The 21,059-nt window shown below is 39.7% G+C and overlaps 1 protein-coding gene across 2 annotated transcripts; it reads left to right on the plus strand.

The window, feature by feature from the left end:
* The first annotated feature begins 274 nt into the window (after positions 1-274).
* Positions 275-18,419, plus strand: auh (AU RNA binding protein/enoyl-CoA hydratase). 2 transcript variants are annotated; one of them, XM_030768504.1, is made up of 10 exons: positions 275-494; positions 1,561-1,628; positions 2,068-2,155; positions 3,398-3,488; positions 4,380-4,468; positions 6,309-6,365; positions 15,543-15,730; positions 16,104-16,154; positions 17,294-17,341; positions 17,653-18,419. In XM_030768504.1, the coding sequence occupies exons 1-10, from the start codon at positions 275-277 to the stop codon at positions 17,728-17,730; spliced, it is 978 nt and encodes a 325-aa protein (XP_030624364.1). In that variant the 3' UTR covers positions 17,731-18,419. The 2 variants fall into 2 exon arrangements, with proteins under 2 accessions (XP_030624364.1, XP_030624363.1); XM_030768503.1 differs by having other exon boundaries at positions 3,398-3,484; positions 4,376-4,468.
* Positions 18,420-21,059: the final 2,640 nt, after the last annotated feature.

Consider the following 21,059-nt stretch of genomic DNA (forward strand, 5'->3'; position numbering starts at 1 on the left):
AGCAAGATAATGACCCGACGGACTGTCATTTCATAATGAAATAACTTAACTACACAAATCACCAAATATTCTGGTTAACCAGATTTATATATCGCAGAGCAATTCCTGTCACCCCAATCGTTGGAGAAGTTGAACTAATTAGAAGCTAAAGCGGGCTGTTTACGCGCCTGTGCAGGGATCTTTGCACCGCAGCAGGGGCGGGAGCACATGGTCTAGAATTACGTCACTCGAAGTTCAAAGTTGAAAGTCAAAACAAACATTGCAGCTTAGCATTATGGCGGTTCTCGTGGGGTGCAGAGTTTTCTTTCAAGCTTTTCGACCAAGAACGGCGAATCTTGAAGGGGCTCGCAGGTTGCATGATTTTATACCTCATGCCCGTACCAAGAAACTGCAACATGTTCGCCCGACAGCTAATGGAGGGATCCGACAATACAGCTCAGACTTCAAGTCGGGGGATGACCTAAGCGTTAGGTATTTGGACGGAGAAGACTCAGGTAGATAGTAGTTTGATCGACTCAGCATCCCTTAACATAATATTAATCATTATGTGAGAACAAGCGTTATACTAAATTCATCAGGACCTTAGCCCCAATCACCAGTAACGTCAGACGGTGACAGGAAGGCGAAGTTACGGACTCGGCAGATACAACTAATAGACGTACAAAGACATTAGAGAAATGTTTCGGTGGTGTGTGTTAGTCATCAGAAATAGTGCCGAATTTTCTGCTCCACATGCTTTTTTTAGTATGCATTTCATGCAAATGTTTAAAGTGCGTTATAGTTCCGTTCATCAAATAAAGGTGCTCGGTGGTCATACTGCAGAATGCATAATGGTGTCTTGGACCACCATTATGGCATAAAGTTAAGAGGTCATTTTATGAAATATTTGAGGGTTGTTACGTAATTACGTCCCATGGAATCTTATATCCCTTGTCAAAGATTTGTACGGAGCCTGACATTTCTCGACCTGTCGTTTCACTCCATTCAAATGGAGTGTCGGGCATCACTATTCCATAAACTCGAAGTCACACAAAAGCACACCATACCGTCAGCCTGCTTGTATTTTCACTTTTGCAGTGGTCAGTTTGTCTGCAGTTCAGATTAAACCTAACCCCTTCTTCTCCTTGCATTTGACCTCTTGGACTCCACTGATAGCTGGTGGACAAGTTTGTCAAGGTTGTGTCATACAGACCAGTGATCGCATGCTTGGTCATACACTGCCTTGGACACAGGGCTACTGTATTACTGATGTAGTTTGGTATGAGTATGAGTTTGCAGGCTGTAGCCTACAGGTAAGGCCTAAAACATGGAGCATCATAGACTAGATTCAGAAGCATCGGGGGGAAAAATGCAATTATGTAGTTGAGGGTGGCTTGCCAAGATTCCCCACTCATGGCAACCTGCCTGCATATAATAGATTGTCCTCATCTAATGATTGCTACCTTCTGCTCAGGTATATGTTATGACATTATATCACTTAATCTTCTTAATTCTATTAGGTTAAATGTTTTATTTCTTTGTGGTCTCAACTTCACTTGAATACTCTGTTATATATTCCAGGAATTGTTGTCTTTGGGATCAATCGACCAAAAGCTAAAAATGCTATCAGCAAAAATCTCGTTAAAATGGTGAGTGTACTACAAAGCTATGCTGCTACATCAGACATGCAGTCACCTGCTCTCTGTAAATAGTTCTGTATTAGTAGTTGGTGCTACTGGAACAAATGCAGCTGACAGACTGATAAAAAAAACTTAAACTAGGCTAGTCTTTTTTCCACAATGGAATACTCACAATTTGTTTAGAAATCTCATCTGGGGGGTATCCCAGGAAGGTGGTTTATTGAAAATTCTGAGTTAGTTAATGGCTTCATTCTCCTAGCAAAACAAAGCCATAGGTCTATTTGGATGTTTACTACTTTGATTTAACTAACTCAGAGTTTTCACTAAACCTGCTTTCTGGAATACCCCCTGATGCATTAATGATCTAAAAGAATGTAGAAAATTTAAGAAACAATGACTAAGAGGAACATTTTTTTGTTTATGGTGTCCTTTCTATTTCCTTGGCTAGATGTCTGAGGCCATTGAGTCAGTGAAGAAGAACAACAAAGTGAGGAGTGTCATCTTGTGCAGTTTGGTGCCTGGAATATTCTGTGCAGGTATTTTTAGCAAGCAGAGATTGATGTATTTATACCATGACAGTGCAGTACAGCGAATATCTTTGCCCTACAATTTGTATACAAGCAGCTGCACATAGTTATAAGTAGCATATAATTATTTTTTCTAAATATAGAAGATGGAGATAGTTTTCTAACTTTGTATAGTTCCAGTCATTGCCTGTATACCTCCTATGATGTTTGGATTTCCTTACATTTTAAATCCATTCCATGTAGGGATGTCACAATACCAGACTTTGGTAGTTAATACCAATAGCAGTGAAATTCCATGATTTTTGATACCCAGGTGAAAGTAGAAATCCCATTCAGTATGTTTACTTAAACAAAAAACTTTTTATTAACATTAACGAATAAAAACTAGGACAATGGTATGTAGCCTTCAAGAATTTAACAGTCGACGATAAACAGCAGCTTTAGAGTATCTCCTCTGTTAGTCCAGGAAACAGTACTGTGTTATTATAATCGTTGTTGTTGTTTTTGGAACTTCACAGTGGCTCAGTGGTTAGCACTGTTGCCTCACAGCAAGAAGGCCCTGGGTTTGAATCCAGGCTGTCCCAGGTCCTCTCTGTGTGCCTGTTCTCCCCATGTTTGTGTGGGTTTCCTCCAGGTGCTCTGGTTTCTTCCCACCATATGCTAGGATTAGTACTCCTGTCGGTGACCTTGACCAAGGTACTGGCAAAAAGGGCCTGGTGTTGGTCCCTGTGTGTGTGCTAACTGCTCTAGTGTGTGTGCCACTGGTATTAGGATGGGTTAAATGCACAAGCTGCATCTCACTGCTCTTTGTGTGTGACAAATACAGTACTTTCTCCTCTTCTTCTTCTATTATTATCCCTCATGTCTTTCAGGTGTCGGTGGCCTACCCAAGTTCTTCCTCTGATTTCAGTCAGGATTTAGGCTTGGTTCTACCGATACTGTGAACTAGTACCATTACATTCTCTGAACCTGGTACTGATCTATCGCATCTTGTGACATCCATAATGTCATATCAACTGCGATATTTTTGAGAATGACATATTGGTGTCAGCTGCAAGAATGTGCCAGGGAAGCATTTGATGTGGCCCAGAAATGTAGAATTTCTGTTGAGGTTCTGCTTCTCTTTAAATTCACCTAAGAGTTTCATGGAAGTCATACTTGAAAAGTTGAACATTACCGTTTTTTGTTTTTTTTTCCCCAAACAGCCCTTTTTAACATTACATGGCCCTGCTTGTGATTGTGTCTGGACAGGTGCAGATTTGAAAGAGAGGGCAAAGATGCACCAGAGTGAAGTGGGACCTTTTGTTTCTAAAGCAAGGGCACTTATAACAGAACTGGGTAAGTAAGTTGTCTAACATGCAACTGGAGACTGTTGCGGTGCTGGGGTGTGTCTTAAGTTGCTGGTGCGTGATTTTCCATTCATCAAGATAGTCATCATATACTAACAAATGATATTACAGTTTCTTATCAGTCAAAAAAAAAAAAGATTATTGCCATTATTGTGGAGCAATGTTGTCAAATAGTTTCTTCATGTATGAATTGTTACTTAGATTATCAGTAATGAGTAGTGGTTGACCTGTACTTGACCATCATTATCATTATTCTTATTAGAGAGATTAGGCACTCTGTTAAAATGCCGTGGTTGTAGTTGTACTTATATTATAGATTATGGAATAAGGACTTTTCCGTTGTTGTTCACCTGAACTGTGAATCAGAATGTCTAATCTTTAAGTCTTGCTGCCTGAGCCTTTTTGAGATTATCTGTGAGTGGCAAACAACAGCACGCCCAACCCCTAAATTCTGAGAATTTCTAGTGGCTGTTTGCCAAAGTCAATTAGAACTGGTATGTCTCGTAGCATAGACATATGTCTCTTAACACTACTCACCAGAAGCCATCTGCCACAGTGAGGGCTAGAATTCTCTTATCATGTCCTCTGTCTCCATTTCCTGTTATTTCTCCCTCATTTACAGTTTCTGAAAGTGCAACATAAAATATGCTGACATATGCCATGAGTATTCTTCCCACACGTGTTCTAAAATTTGAGAACTGGTTGGATAGTACCGTGTAATTGATGAAGATTTGCTATACAAGTGAGCAACATTTCGCTACTGACATTTGACCTTGTAATGGATGCTTTGTGCTCCAATAGCAGGTACAAACAAAAAGAAAAATGCATATAAAACACAGCTTCACTTTTTCATAGTGTTATCGATATGTCTTTTTTTCAGGCAGTCTGCCCATGCCAACTATTGCTGCTATAGATGGAGCTGCTCTTGGGGGAGGGCTTGAGATGGCTTTGGCTTGTGACATAAGAGTAGCAGGTAAGATTGATATAAGGTACATGTCTAATAACAGGATGTATTGGTGTAGCTTATATGTCTGTTAGTGAGGTTCATCACGTGTACAACAGCAGAACCCATTCCCAGTGGCTTAAAAATACCAAATGAATGCGAAGCTGCATGGTACGTGTCATTCGTAAGTGATGTAAAAGAGCTGTGCCAGTTGGATATTGCGTTTACTTGGTGCAGTGAACAGTCGCACCAGCATTCCCACTTCGTAGCTGGTAACTGTTGGATGGGCAGAGTCTCTGATTCAAAATGAAGCTGTATTTACCGTATTATGAGGAAACACTTTTAATCATAGAGTGAATTCGCAACACACATTACGTATAAAGTGGACAGATGTCTTTGCTTCAGCTTTTCCACCTCTGTCCGGCAAGGTCATCCTGATAAATCTCCCTCTGAACTCACACTTTTCCTTTTATCCTTCACACACAAGTCAGTGATGCTACAAGCTGCTGACATATACTTCAGTGTGGCAGGCTATTTTTAGACTCCTGTAATTGATGTAAGTCCACGGTTGGCACCAGAGTTGACCAGTCATAAAATATGAAAGTAAAACTTGTTATGTATTTCTAGACCATCAGTATAGTGTACAGGTTGTTCTCATCTAATCTCGTCAAATCTGTTGTTTTCATGGTTTCTGGGGATAAAAGTCTTACACCATCAAGACGTGAGAGATGATGGTTAAAATGATAAGAAACTAATTATGACAAGCCTTCCTATGAAAGCACAGATGAGAGACAAGTCTGTGTTTGTAAGTGCAGGGGTATTCCTCCATTTCATTTACTACATATTACTCAAATTATGCTGCTGGATAATTATTTTACTAAACAAAATTGTTTTTTAATGCACATTACATGATGGATACTAAACTCTGGCATATGTATAAACAAATGTATTAATATAATTTTTTTTGCAGTCTTTTGAGATATTTTGAATGAATTAGTGTATTTAGCCTTAGGATTCACATGGAACCTACCAAATTACTATGAATCATAATGGCTAATCAGCCTTTTAAACAACGTATTTAGGGAGCGTTGCATTGATTGTCCCTACAAAGGCATCCTTGTTTGTTTTTCCATAAAAATGCAAGAGCAAAGAGATGTGGTGTTCAATTTAAAAAAAAAAAATCTGTGTCTGATTTGTTTTACTGACAGTTTGTGTTGTCGCACAAGATCTGCTGTGGATACATAAATGTTGTATATGTAATTCTTGAAATCAAGGTGAATATAAGTGTTTATTTTTTATGACGAGTGTTTGCAAACTGTGTAGACAAGTATGATTTAGAGCCTTTTTTTTTTTCCTTCTGTCATGAACTACTGACAGTGACTGTGTACCCTATGCTATAGCCTGACGCGCACCTCCCCAGAACGTAACTTTCCAAGCTAAACCAAATTTTTGTGACATAGGTTCATTAGGAATACAAATATGGATTTCTTTGTGCTATTGAATGAATCATCTAAATCCTTTTTGAACTTCAAATCACAAGTTTATCCGCATAAATTAGTCAGTTCTGATAAAGACATCACGTTTATTAATCATAGATTCAGCACTCACTGTCATCCTGAGTATGAAGGCTGGCCAGGGTTTGATAACATTTCTTCCTGATGTATCTGCTGCATTAAAATATTCGTCAAAGCCCAGAAGTTTGATGAGACCTTGCTGTCAATTATGTATTATTGAATTACTCCTCCATATTGAAAGACAGTATATTATATGTGCATGTGTTTCAGATAGTTGTTTAGTTGTGGTTTTAATAAAATACACCAGTTGTTGAATTATGTAGATGTAGCTTACCGCCTATGCTTTTTTTCTACAGCTACTTCTGCAAAAATGGGCCTTGTAGAGACCAAGTTAGCAATTATCCCAGGAGCAGGTGAGATTCACTTTCTTTAAATAATAATGCTATGTAATCGTTAGGGCTCCTTTTACTTTTATCTCACCCGGGTTTCGTTCACATTTAACATAATCACAAATCCGAGTAAACAGTTTTGTAATCCAACAGTTTAGTTGTGAAAACAGTTTGAACTGTTGTTTTTATTGTAATAGCCCTTATATTCTTTATATGCTTCACATATCATTGAGTTATTCCTCACTTTCTGCTACATGAGTCTGCTCATGGCACATGCAGTCCATTTGAAGTCACTGTACCAAAATTCAAGACATAACACAAGACAGGGTACCACTGATGTAATGCCATACCTTTCTTTTGAGAATTATAATTAATGCACCTCCTAAATAAACTTGTTTTTCCCTGTGTACACTTTTCCACTGTGAAATGCATGACTTCAGTGTCTTAAGTTAAACTCACACGTTGTAAAGGATGGCTTTGTTCCACTCTACATGGGTGAGGTATCATCTGGGAATGAAGTGGCTTTTAGTTTGGCCTCTCTCACGGCATCCTTCCAAGGATCTGATGTCCTCAGCTGTTGGAGGGATTGAGCCCTGGATTGTGGGTTGGGGGAAATAGGTCACTCCATTTCTGACAGCACTTCACTGAAGTTGAAGCCCATCCAAGGAATGTTTTAATAAAATCAGATTACTGGTCCTATTGACTCATTCTAAAAATAAAGCCACATCTCAAATTACCATCAAAGGGCTTTCTATCTGCGTCATTAAGATGGAAAAGGAAAAAAGAAAAAGAAAAGAAGAACAAAAAAAGAGTGCTATTTGTAATCTCTGGTTTGAGTCTTCATGACTTACCATGCATGGTTCTCAAAAGTGTCTCTCTGTATTCATTATGTATTTAATAGATGGTGAATATTTTCAGTATTGCAGTATTGTTTTATATATATATATGCAGGAAGCATATGGTAATCAAATCAGGAGAATGTAGGAAAAAAAGATTTGTCTCAGAGAACATTGTTGACGGCGATAAAGGCATAAGTTATTGAAAATGAAGGAGAGGACATGCAGAGTCTGAGATGCTCTGAAGATCTCTATGTTATCTGGGGTGTACTGTCACCGGGGGCATGAATGTGACCGTTGCACAACGTAGTGCTGATGGATTGTTACGTGGTTAAGATTGGGGAGGACTTTATGATGGAATTAAGCTGATGCAAAAGTTTTGTCTGCTTGTGTGTTTGTGCTTATACTTGGCTTGAGGTGACCTTTCTTTTCCTCCCATGTGCAGCCTAAGGGATTCAGCTCTTGACATTTTACTGGCTTTTTCTCTTGACTTATTTTCTGAACGCTTGATCTCACCTGGGAGTTTGGCAATAACAGCAATTGTAGACTGACATATATTTTTCTCTATTTTAATACATACAGTGTTATACAGACAAAGTGGTTAGATTTATGTGTTCTCTTAAAGTTCATGGCTTGAATTTTAATTTTTCTCACTTAAAATTGATGAGTCGTACCTTTTCATTTAGACAGATCCCTTCTTTTTCACCCTTTTGTTTATTTTCCAACATATCTCTTTATGGCAAAACTCTGAAAAAATAATCAGAAATAATCATTAGAGAGAAGCTGATAAACCACATTTTCACACTCACTGTGGTTTGGTGCTTTGGTGCTGAAAATCAATCATATTTTTGTATCGATTCTTCTAAATGTGAGTAAAATTCAAGGGGTTAGATGGCTGAGCTGCACTGGAGCGTTCTGTTTGATGTGTGTCACAGCCAGTAGTGCTCTGTACACAGTCGGTTAGTGTGACATGAGTGGGTCTTTGCCCAGCTGGTTTTAGACTTTCTCCCCTGGATGAAAATAGGTCATTGAAGCTTTGGCGTGGCGCCAGCTTTTCGAGGTTTATTCAGTGAGGTCCACTCCCTGGAAATAGACCTGGCGGAGATGTTTTTTGGGAGAAGACATTTTTTTGTTTGGCAGCCATTCTGTAATGTGCCCTGGAATGAATTTGCTCGCTGACCTGTTGGTAAGCATTATCCGTCTGAAGACAGAGCCCCTGCTTTTTTCCTTAGATGTGTAGATCCAAGAACCTGCCACTTCTCTCTTGCTTTTTGTTCCCCTCCCCTTCTCCTTATCTACTCCAGCTTTGCACAGCTGAAAGTCAACAAAGGCGGCCCAATTAGAAAGGTTGCTTTTTTTTTTTTCTTATTTCCACCAAATTTCTGTTCTAGGAAATCTCAGAAGGACTTCTATAATTAATGCATTGATTTTTTTAAATGGGGAAATCACTAAATTAATTCAAATCTATAGGGAGGACTACAGTTGAGCAGTTCAGGTGTCGTTGGTCAGAAACACGTTCAAAGGAAGACCTCATCGAGACGCCATGACCCAAATGCTTGGTGCAACATCAGAAAGGCTTAGTGGGCATATGTGTGATTTGATACATTCATTTTAGCAGTATTTTAGCTTACTTAAAACCAGTTGTTTTGCCAAGTCTTAGTTAGCTTGGTGAACTGTTGGTTTATGTAAAACTGGCTTGATAAACCATGATAGTAATGCGGATTGCTGCTTTGGGTTTGATGAGAATGAGCAGAAGCATGTCTGTCACCTTTGCCCCTCTGTTGACATGATGCCTTATGGCCTTTTTTCCCCAGCTACCCTCTTGGCCCCATGCACACTTTCCCATGATTAAGCCCTAACCCTAAGTGTTGAGAGACCAGATTTATGTTCTGAACAGACGAATCAGCCAGCAAGGTGTCTTGATTTATGATGAATGTTAAATTATGTTCCAGTGAGAAACTGAGGACTGAACTGTCACACCTCCACCTCAAAAGATGGAGCAATGATGTCAGTTTGACCAAAGAAATTGATTAAGTATGACTGCCCCAAAGAAGGATGCTATCCGTGACACAGCAAGTTAGGTGAATCGCAGTGATGTCAGACGTTTCCAAAAGCTCTGTCCTTGGTCCTCTGTGTAGCTTTCCTGAAACTTTAATGCATACTTGTACTAAAATGTTGTACGTTTATCATGTTTTACGTATAAGTTTAATAGGCTGTGATATTAGCCATAGCTTTGGATTGTGAGAATGGCAAAATGTGATTTTTAACATCCCTAAACCTGTCAAACAGCAAGAGACCTTTGCTCTAAAATTAGGTAGTAAGTACTCCTTAGTTTCTCTAAGGCTTGGCCTTGGAGGGGGTTGCCCACAGACGTTTTGAAATAGGGTTGGTAAATCACCCTATGTTTCCCATGAGTATATGACTCATATTTCTTAGAAATGGCCATTTTCAGTTATGTTTGTGTGGTGAAAAAGGTAATTTTTCCCCAGTTACATAATAATTACAGTTACATAATAATTTTATCATCCCAGGTGCAGGGGTATGAAGTTCTCGAAATGCAATATCTGTTGGAAATCTTCAGCATTCTCTGAAATTATGTAATAGAATGAGAGCTATTTTCATTTGCAATTTAACACAGATGCTAACTGTAGGATTGATTTAACTCAGCAGAAAAGTTCTGAGGAAAAAGTGTGTTCTCAGTGCATGATTCGCAGGTCATACATTGTTTATGAAAACAGACCTGGTTGAGTTCAAATTATCTGGAGAACTCTTAAGAACTCTCAGCCCATCCATTCCTTATAGGAATGACTGAGGCACATTTGTTAAGTATTGGTAAAAGGGTTAACTTAATAGGTTTCTCAGGCCTTGGTTGAATATTAAATAATCAAATGACATTATATAGCACAGATTTAAGCAACACTGACTTCTTGGGTTTGGGACAAATCAACTCTGCTTCATGAAGTTGTTGGTTGCATTTATATTTACTTTTGTCCAGCTTTTGTCCAAGGTGACTAACAAAAGAGCATAGAGAATAGGCTGAAATCAGTATGTCTCAGCACCTAAAACTAGTGCTAAGAACCACTCAAAGGATTGTGAATGGTTTTAGTCATTTTTTTTCTTGCAACTAAAATACAGGCAGTGTAAATGCTGGACCCATTTCGTTGTCAGTTAATTTGGTTCTTTGTCGAAAATTTAATTTTGGTAACCTAATATACTCACCTCCATAAAATAATTCTAGAATTATGCTGTGTTCTCTGGACTATAAAATAGTATATTCCTGTCAGGGTTTTAATTTATTCCTCACAGAGTATCAGGGCTTTATACTGTGTTTCACGTCTTGTTTTGCTCTGTTAGCTAGCTCAACAGAGTATAAAATTGAGCCAGCTGCTTCGACAAACTGTTGAAAAGCTACCTGTACTCCTGAGTACAAATTTAGTTCACGCATGCACGTGCTCACGCCACACACTCACAGGACCGTTCATCTTTTCTTTTGAAATGAAAGGATGCCCTGAATTCTGTAGCATTCCTCATTTCTGAGACAGGAAACTAAAGCATTTTGTATGCTGACCCATCAGAGTGTGACTGTACAGACCCACTGACCCACTTCCTAGTCCTTCCCACGCGTCCACTAGCCTGGCCCAGATCCCTAAACAGAGCTGCTGTATGTTTCCTACAGCGCTTTTCCTTCACACTGCTGGCCCTTTGTTCATGCACACATTTTACCTCTGCACAGAAAACACCGCCACAAACAAACTCAATGGTTTGTCGAAGAGTGTCAAGCAGTACTTATTTCAACCCTCTGTGAATAGGAGACCAGATGCTTAAGCCTGCCTTACTCTTTGCTCAGTGGGAATACATCACATTGTTGTCGGAGGGAATTTCAAACATGTGATCAGATCTCCAGTCTAAAAAATGAATATGAATTTCTCTTTTAAGAAAGGAGGCGGTCGGTTTGTTATGGCAACTCATGACACCTGCGAGACCAAGTCATAAACTGGAGAGCAGAAGAGATTGGTTTAAGGAGGTCAAAGTGTAAATAAATCTAGTGTGAATGATTCCCAGGAATAGGTCTTTGCTGCTCGGTGATGAGTGTCGGTAACCAAAGCTATAAAAAGGGGACAGTAAAACTACAGCAGAAAACTAGGCCATACTCACGCTGTGTGTAGCATAAACAAACGACTGATCACACTTCTCTTAGGCAAATACATATCTGCATTGTAACGCTGTGGACAGCATGAATGTTCCCTCCTCACGGGACACAAGTAGCATTGTTGCACATCAATTAGCAAACCAGCAAAGACTTGGTGTTCGGTTTGCAGATTCATGTCAGTCACACAGGGATGGTTTACTCCCTGCGTGTTGTGCTACAGAAACCTAGGCTGAGCAGACTTTTCTCTCTTTTTTTTTTTTACTTTTTTTTTGGCAGGTTCAAAGAGATCTTGAAATCTTGATGTTTTAGTACTTGTGACATACAGACCTACTGTTACCAAAATCTGAAATTTGACCAACTGTCCATGTATGCAGATACTGAATAGTGAATCCTGAGTTAAAAATTACTGTACCCTACTAAGAAACTGATAGTATAAATATGCCTTGCCCTACCACATACTTTTTTTTGTAACTGTACACTGTTGCGAAATGTCTGGCGAGGTCCACTAAGGCTTTTGGAATGTAGGCCTCTAATCTGATGCACACGTGAGGTCTGAAACTGTGTGTGGGGTTGGGGTGGAGAGAGATGACATCACACACACCTTGTGGTCAGATCAGGAGCAGAGGATCTTAAGTGCTGATGTATGGTTGGTATTCAGGATTTAGCATTTAGGTTAGTTTTCAGGATTTGGACCTATATGCTGAGGGATCCCTACAGACTGCCCTTCCGTCATTCTCTTACCTTCACACGAGTGAAGCTGTAGTAGACAGCAGCATTAATGACATGTGTCTTGTTCCTGGGCAGGATGAGGTTAAACTCTCCAGGGACTGTGCTGTGATCCCGAGAGCTGCTTCTCTCTGGAATCTCACTTCTGGCACATGTATGGAGGAAAACCAGATGCTTCCTGGTTGAGCTTCTCTGGGAATGCAACGTGTTCCACTTCACTGGCCTCGGCTGGTATGGCCCAGCCAGCTGATTTCAAAACTCACCCTTAGGGTGAGGCCTCTGTGCACACAGTTCTTATGGTTTTAACATTGATCTTTTCCTGGGGCAAGTCAAGACACAGAGTGATTCTGTTTGCCTTCCAAAAAGTAAAAAATTGTACTTTATATTTGGCCATGCCCATTTTCTTACAGTGAGCGTAATTTTGTGATGCAAGGCTTTCCCAGAATTTCTTACAAAATTTCTGCTTAAAAAAAAAAAAACTTGTTTGTTGCTCAGTGTTGCACAAGGGCACCATTTGTGAAGCTCTGCACTTTTTTTCAGTGGAAGAGAGATCATCAAAAGCCCGATGAACTCTCCAGGAACTGTGAATGCCAGAAATCATGAGATCGCTGTTAGTTTTGTCTGTGACTGTTTTTATGCTGGTAATAGAGATGTATAGCTATATTTGATTAACTCCACTCATTGCTTCAGCTCATAACTCCCCTTGGCTTCTGATCGCTGTCATCTGTACCAAAGTTGACCAAAGTTCAAATCTTTTGGATTTTTGTTTCTGCAGCCTTGCTTTGCCTGAATTATTATTGTGTTTGATGATGCATTTGAACTAAGCATGTGATTACATCAAATTCAGATGTTGCGGCAGGTATGGAAAATATCCACAGACAGAAACAGTCAAAACTGGAAAGGCAACAGTCAGTCAGTCAGGCTTGGCCTCAGTTTAAATGTGGTAGGGGTTGTACATACTTGTTGACAGAGAGAGTGGAAGGCTGAGAGACAGACAGCCAACACTAAACAGGAAGAATTGGGAATTGCTTCATCAGTGGCCTCTTATGCAACATGTCTCTGCTCCTTCATGTGTAAACACATTTCCCCCAAGAGTTTGAGTAAGAATTGTGCAAGTGAATCAAGTGATGATAAACGAATTGAAATTCCTGAGAAAGTCAACATGCCTCTGTCTCTTCTGTTAATGCCAAGAGTTTTTGTAAATGACAAGATTCATTACGTGATGATGTTTTTTTTAAAAAAAAAAGTTATATTTTACATGAAAGAATTGGGAGAGGGGTCAGGTTTTGATATGAAAATGAACAAAACAATAGTTGTGTCACCAGAAGTAAATATTAGCCTAACACTACACCATCTTCCTAGCTTATACACAGACACACACACACGCGTACACACGTGCGCACACACTCACTAACTTCTGTGTTTTCCATGGGCACATATTTTTGTTCCAGACACATCATCATTTGGACAATGTGAGATTTCTCATGGCTTTTTCTTAGAAGTATTGCTAAGCAGCAGTCGTTGCAGTCAGGTTGAGTCCTGCTATTTCTGTACATGCCAGTCCTTGCCTTAATTGTTTATTAGTTTGAATTTGCGTAAGCCTTCAGTGTGGGAAGTGAAAATGTGTAATGATTAAACTAAATAAAACCTCTCTAAGGACTGGCACTAATGAAGATGTGAAAGTGCTGCTGAATAGATCAGCGCAAATTGGCTGACTGACCCCCATTGAAAGGCCGGTCAGACAGTGGTAATTTAAGACCACATTCGTGGGAAACAAGCTGCACTTTCTTCATTACTGTTATCTGTTCTTGTTATTCGTGTCGTGATCAAATAATGTAGGCTCAAATCCTAAATTAGGCATGGACTTTAATATTTCACTCTGTGATTATGTTCCATTATGATGTTTTCTCAGGTCCTGCTGTATGTTTTACGTGCTGTATGACATTTGGTCTGTTTGTTTTAATAAGAATGTTGACGATAGAAAAACCAAGTAGCCTTGTAGGACTATTATGACACCTCATATGTTAGCTTTAAGAAACAGCTTACTCTTTGTGAGCTTTGAAGTTGAGCGTTTCAGAAAGACTGTACAACACCCCACAGAGCTGTTTTCAGTGCTATTTTTGACAGCTGTTCATGATGTTTGATGCGTCACTGAAAAAGCTACAGTGCTGATGTAATATCAGAAAAATATTTACAGAAAAACAAGTAAAGCATGTAAACACATTTTAGATTCTGTCAGGCCATCATCCCAAAATTGAAATTCCTGGACAGGCTCTTAAATAGGTGTTTATAGATAGGCAGAGCAGTTTAAAGGTCAGTGCCTCCTTCACTACACTAATTCTTAGTGATGTGAATGTTGTTCTGAGTGCAGATTGACCAAAAAGTAAAATGCTATACACTTTACCCAAAATTTTGCATTCAGAACACCATTCCCTCTGTCAAAATGATTGTACACAAATGATTGTATGTTATAAAGGAGAATTCTTCGTGTTGTAATGCTTGCTTAGGCACATTCACAGTCAAAATTTGTCTCCAAAGATTCTGACCTCACCCCCATTTTTATGGGACTCCTGCCAAGAAATGAGAAGTCCTCCCTAGCTCTGTTTGTCTCAGTCAGTGAGAAATTGATAATCTTGACTTGCCTTAAGGCCAATTTATCTCTGTAATCCACAACTGGGAGTTTTACTGATCTGTTCCACTAATGTAATGCTGTATTCACAGTAGCAATTTATGTTAGTGGTGTACTGATCTAAATGTCAGGCTTAATGCTCACCTGAATGACAGGAAATTGATCGGTTGTTTCTGAAACGGCATGGAAAAAGTAAAGATGAATTGACTTTGTTGGTTCCTTTTGGGAATTAGAATCTCTGTGATCATGCACACACACACTGTGAGCAGTGAATTTAACCTCTGCATTTAACCCATCCTGTACACACCTGTAGTGAGCATACACACACCGGGAGCAGGAGCAGTGGGCAGCATGCCTGTGCCCGGGGGGGTTAAGTACCTAAGTACCCATGTTTTTAAGTACCCATATTTTTCCTGCGTATCCCAGGGATTGAACCACCGACCCACCAGTTGCAAGTCCACTCCTTTAACCATTAGGCCATGACTGCCCCAACAGTATAGGGTTGTATTTGGTCAGGCAGGGATTGGCTGTCCACACACTTCCTTAGCGTGTTGTCTGTTTGCCCAAGCCCATTGTGCCATGTTAGAGCAATCACGGGTGCCATCACATAGCAACCACAGATGCCATCACATACCATTTTTTATTGCAAAAATAAATCTAAAACATAAAACTATACAATCTTTTTTTTCTTTGTTTTGCGCATCGCGCTCCATGTTTGTCTTCGTCTTGCGGTCTACTGACATATTGAGTGATCTCACATGTGAGGTCAACAGGTTCACCTGTACACTGTCGGCCCATTGACGTCTCTCTCACACATTCTTTTCATCTGTCCTACTGGCGTATATTTTGTGTGTCTGTAGGAGGGACTCAGAGGTTACCTCGTGCAATAGGTGTGTCTATGGCGAAAGAGCTGATCTTTGCTGCTCGTGTGGTGGACGGCTCGGAGGCTAAGTCTCTGGGTCTGGTGAATCACGCTGTAGAACAGAATAACTCCGGTGATGCTGCATACCTGAGAGCCCTTGAGCTGGCCCGTGAGTTCAACCCACAGGTACAGCACGGCTCTTTGCAGTGGTCCTATGATAAACAGTTAACGTGGAATGGATCACTAGTCAAAAAACATACAGTGTGGTACACAGGATTACAAGACAATGCAGTCTGTATCATTTCAAATGCGGCACACAGTGCAATTAAGTATGTATACAATATAATATTGCAAAGGCTGTGAAACAGAAGCGTATAATGAGCATTAAGTGGAAAATAATGTGTTGACCTGCTATATATACTGTATATATATTGAGTGATACAGTTTGTATCTGTGTTAAGACTCAGTCCAGTAACTGCAGGTGCCTGCCTTGTGAATTTCATAGATAATGCAGTAAGAGCCACACATCTCTAATGAACAGCACTGCTTGTTCTTACAGGGGCCTATTGCAATCAGGATGGCTAAGCTTGCCATCAACCAGGGCATAGAGGTAAGTCTGTAAACTACTGAATGTACTATACTCCCCTCACTCTTCAAGACAGTTTAAACATTAAAATATTAGTGAGTGAGTGAGTGTGTTAAAATATTCTTGATGTTAGTCAAGTATTAAATTTATTATCCTTTATTTGTCCTGTTTTTGGGTGGGCATTTTTTCTGTTGACTTTTTGAGGTTTTAATGTATTTGTATCACATTTGAACGTTAAAGCTCTCAAATACTTCTTTTCCTAAAATCAGCTCCAGCCATTACGTGCAATTTTGATAGGTCTACTAGAACCAAACTGATTTAATGACCCAGATTTCGTGGTCTTTGTTTGCTTGCTCTAAATGGCATTGCTTTGAATGCTCACGTATCATGCTTTCACTGTTACAGTCGTTTTTGGTGAAAGTGGCTGTGTGCAGGGTCATATCCAGTAGTCGTTTATGATAGTAGTTGGAGTTTGACTAATGACATCACCTTGAAGCATAAAACCAATGCATCCCAGACCTGGGGCCAGTAGAGAGTGGTTATAAACCCGCTTTGCTGTCAGGTGCTGTCATTTTTATCAGTAGTTTTACTGTGCAAAGAGCACTCTCTTCCCTCACTTAGACACACTGTAGAACTCAGTCATTTTACACTGACTAATGTGTTTAATATGGTCCTGCTTTTTTAATTTCTTCACTGAATAGGCTGGTCTGTCTTTGACCCTCTTGATTGGAGCTGTAATAATGGTTGAAAAGAGGCTCTGTTGAGGACTGGATTCTTCTTGAAATTCATTTCAAAGCCCATGTACTTATAAATGAGATTATTTCTCCTGCGTGGAGTGTGACAGAGAGACATTTCTGGTTCAGTGAAATGCCAGGACAACCTATATAAATAGGTCTCCAGCCTATCTCCAGTGTCACAGTGAATGCTCTTGTTTTTTTGTTTGTTTGTTTATTTTTTGTGGGATTTTTAGATTGTTTTTTATTTTTTCCTGTTTTATTGCACAATGTGTTTAAACATTCTCGTGTTAAAAAAACATCTCTGAACTGCTTGCTTTTTATAGAATATTGAAAGCACAACGGAAGAACAGTAAAAACATTTCTACACCTCATAAAATGATTCTGTTAATGTTTAGTGTTGTAATGATGTTGTTTATTGCCCTGTAGGTGGATTTAACTACCGGGTTGGCTATTGAAGAAGCTTGCTATGCTCAGGTATGACCTTTAGTTCTGTCTAGCACTGTATCCCTGTAAAGTTCCATGGTACAGTTATCACTTCAGGTTTCACAAGTTCAGATTAGCTACTGTTCACCTTCTCGTTTCAAACAGAAGTTATGGCATTACGTAACAGCATACACCCTGTAATGCTTATTGCATACAATTTTTTTTTCTTTTTCTTTTTTTTTTTTTTTTTTAATAAATTTTTATAATGTGTGATTGACAGTGAAACGGTAAACAATGTTATGAAGACTAGACCTGGATATCTGAGGACAGAATAGTTTTCTTCTCCTTCCCTGGTTTCCTAGGTGATTCCTACGAAAGACAGGCTGGAGGGTCTGGCAGCGTTCAAGGAGAAGAGGCCCCCTCGTTATAAGGGAGAGTAATCTGCCCAGTTGAAAGCAATCACAAGCCGCTGCCTTCAAATTGCCTTCTACTGCTTCTCTCAGTCCGCATGAACTGCTAGACAGCACTGTCCTTTCTCTAAAAGGGCCGAGGCTCTGCTAACACACTTGTTGGATACAGCAGTGGAGGTCTTCACGTGGACTGAGCCAGCACTAATGAGCTAAGGAAGAAGACGCCGGAATCTGTGACTGGTCGCGACCTGTGGAACAGCTCCGTCTCTCTCTCTCTCTCTCTCTCTCTCTCTCTCTCTCTCTCTCTCTCTCTGGCGTGATGTTTCATTTTTGGAAAAGAAGTTTTTCAAGTTCTTTAGTTGCCTTTACCTGCCTTTATGTCTGTTTATCAGTCCCAGTCTGCTGTCTATGTGTAAAATGTCACAGTTTGTTCAGTGTATCAGAGATTGTATCTAACTTTGCATCAAATGCATCTCTATCTGTAACTCAGTGAATAATAACAAGTAATAACTCATAATGTACAACAGAGCACTAATGCTACACAAAGAAATCTTTTTCTTTTTTTTTTTTTTTCCAAAAGATTTTGACCTCCACTGTTCGCTGTTTAGTCGTATGTGAGATGAACTTCTACAGAGCTCATTTGTAAATAGACACAATAAAGAATTGTTTCAAACCTGTCATATCGTGTAAAATATCCTGTGACTCTCTCCCAAGAATTTGCATTAAAAAAACTTTGATGACCTACATAACAGTGAACCCTATGGTCATTTACATTTTAAAGTACAGTCTATTTCTTTCATAACCTGTCTCATCCTGCCACTGAAATACTTTGTTTTGGGAGTTGATTACATGCATGGCCTAAGGGAGTAAGTGAGATAATGTCTTCCTAAGCCTCCATGCCTCAGCTGATGCAAGTGAATAAAACAAGAGAGAACAATATGTGAAAGTATGAGGCAATGTTATACAGCTTTTTAATGTTCACTATGTTAAATAATAAAACAAATCTCCAGCCATACATTCACCAGTCTGAGCTTAGTTGTAACTCTTATGAATAGAACAGTGATTAGGATACAGAATCTGTCCCGTACTAAAAGGTGAACTCAGAATTAGGACGCACTTCGTTTTGTTTTCAGTGAAGAGGGTCACAGGAACTTCCCTTTCACAGGAAGCTGACAGCAGCTTAGCAAGCACCCAACACTCTTTGTGTAATGGACAGCCTATCTGCAATTAATTTATGGTTGCATACTTGGCACAGGAAGTGGATTAAGTAGTTAAGCATTATAGCTACAGACTTGTCCACAGACCTGTCTCTTATTTTGCCTCCTGGCCCTGTTTGCAGTGTGTAAAACGAAAAGCTGAACTGAGTGTCCTCAGCAAATTAGCCATCAGAGGAAATGTTGTCCACGCTGTTTACTCAGAGGACCAATGGTAACCCTTGTCATGAACAGAGCAGCTCAGAGGAAAAACCCCATACCAGCATTAGGGACATTGTGTCATTCAGTAGGAGTCCGCTACCCCAACCCCACCTCCACCCCCTGCGAGGGTCACTGGCAACAGTGTGCCGTGAGAATCTTGCGTTCTGGAAATGATTAACCCAATGATGTAATGCCTACCCAATAAACACTGAAAGCAGGAAACATAAAAAAAAAAGATTTGCCATGTATGCTATTCTCTTGAGCATCTTTAGTGATTACTCACAGAGCCTACTGAGCTGTTATCTGTGAGGATAAAAGTCCCATAGACTAAGTGTTGTGGTGAGTAATAATGTATTATTCACAGAGGATTTCTCTAAGCTTAGTTGTGTACTCTCATTCATTCGATCAGAGGCATCAAAAAGTATGTTTGTCATATCCTTTTAGATGTATTCAGACCGGTTTGGAAAGGTATAGCTCACACAAAATGTAATGCCATAAATGAGAAGTTAACATCCTTTAATGGGATTTGTGTGGGTGTAGCTTTATGCAGAAGCAAGAAGTTTTCACTCCAGAGCTTGCATCACATATATCTTTTATAACCACAGTTTCTTAACCCAAATGGGCTTAGTCAGGTTCCTTTTCCCATTTTTGACATTTTCATGTCCATACATGTCAGCTCAGTGTGCTGCAGTTTTCCGTCCCCTGTCTCACGTACAGTAAGACCCATTGTCTGTTCGTTGAAGTGTTCTGCTGTGTCACGCCTCAAGAAACCCCTGGAATGTGACAAATTGTCAGTTAGTGCGTTAGCGCTATTCATTAGGAATGATAACAACACCCATGTCTTTTTGGCAAAGCTTACACATTCTTCCCAGCCCCTGAAAATATTTCAACACAATCAGTTCATTTTCTCCATGTAACCCTTGGCCAGGAGAGCAACACTAAGAAGTGCTGACTCTGTGACTGGGCTTCAATCAGTTGTGTTTTTTTTTTGTTTTTTTTTTGTCGTTTCCTGTGTGTTATCTCCCCAGGGTGAAATGCAGCCCTGTCTGAAAGTAGGTAAAAGGAATGTTTCATGGCTAACTTAGAGCTCTGTTCTTTTTTCTTAAACACTTTTTAGTACTTTGACCTGTTTTGGATGAGTGTGCCCTAGTTTTTCTCCTAGTCTAACATAATTGAACGTATGCAAGTCTGGAATATGTTGACCTGTTTTTATAAACATTTAATATCTGATGTATGTGCTGGAACGACCTGATATGTGTACTCATTCCTTATATTGGAAATACCTTCCTACTATACACAATCATATAGTGTGGATGTATGAGACAATTATTATTAAAAATGACTGGACGGACAATACGTAAACTGTGCATGAAAACTGGATTGAGCACATTGTAGGACCTGTTACAGTGCTCTGTACTTTCTTAACTAAACCAATTCAGAACCATTTCAAATCCAGACATCTGTATCACACTAAATGCTCTAAATGATTTAGAAAAACCTCAGGCCGTCTTGTATTGCTTACACAGGCTTCCTTTATGAGTTATGATCTCACACCTCCTGTTCATGGTAAGCATTTTAAGACTGATTCCAGACTTCACAGAGGCCTGAGGCAATGCATACATCACTGCCTTGTTTCATAAGACCAGATGTCTAAACAAGAGAGCAGGATCCATCTGGTTGGTGAACAATTGATGTGTGAGTAATGTAGGTTTCTCATAAATGTAGTTAGCTCACATCACATTGAACTTCCCCTAATTCCACCTCCACCCCCCCCCTTTCCCTCTGCTCTCTGTTTCAGCTAGGATTGAGTCACCATCAGACTGCCACGTTACATTTGTACATACATGTACATACAAACATACACACGCACATAACCCTGCCAAGAATTCTGGGCTTCACTCTTGTGTTAGAGCAGAGGGCCTCACAGACACACACACACACACA

This window comes from Chanos chanos, chromosome 3 (genome assembly GCF_902362185.1).
Source record: "Chanos chanos chromosome 3, fChaCha1.1, whole genome shotgun sequence".
Lineage (NCBI taxonomy): Eukaryota > Metazoa > Chordata > Actinopteri > Gonorynchiformes > Chanidae > Chanos > Chanos chanos.

Coding starts and splice junctions, on each gene's coding strand:
- auh (XM_030768504.1), top strand. CDS start 275: ATGGCGGTTCTCGTGGGGTGCAGAGTTTTCTTTCAAGCTTTTCGACCA. Junction 2,156..3,397: donor GCCTGGAATATTCTGTGCAG/GTATTTTTAGCA, acceptor GTGTCTGGACAG/GTGCAGATTTGAAAGAGAGG. Junction 16,155..17,293: donor CCATCAACCAGGGCATAGAG/GTAAGTCTGTAA, acceptor ATTGCCCTGTAG/GTGGATTTAACTACCGGGTT.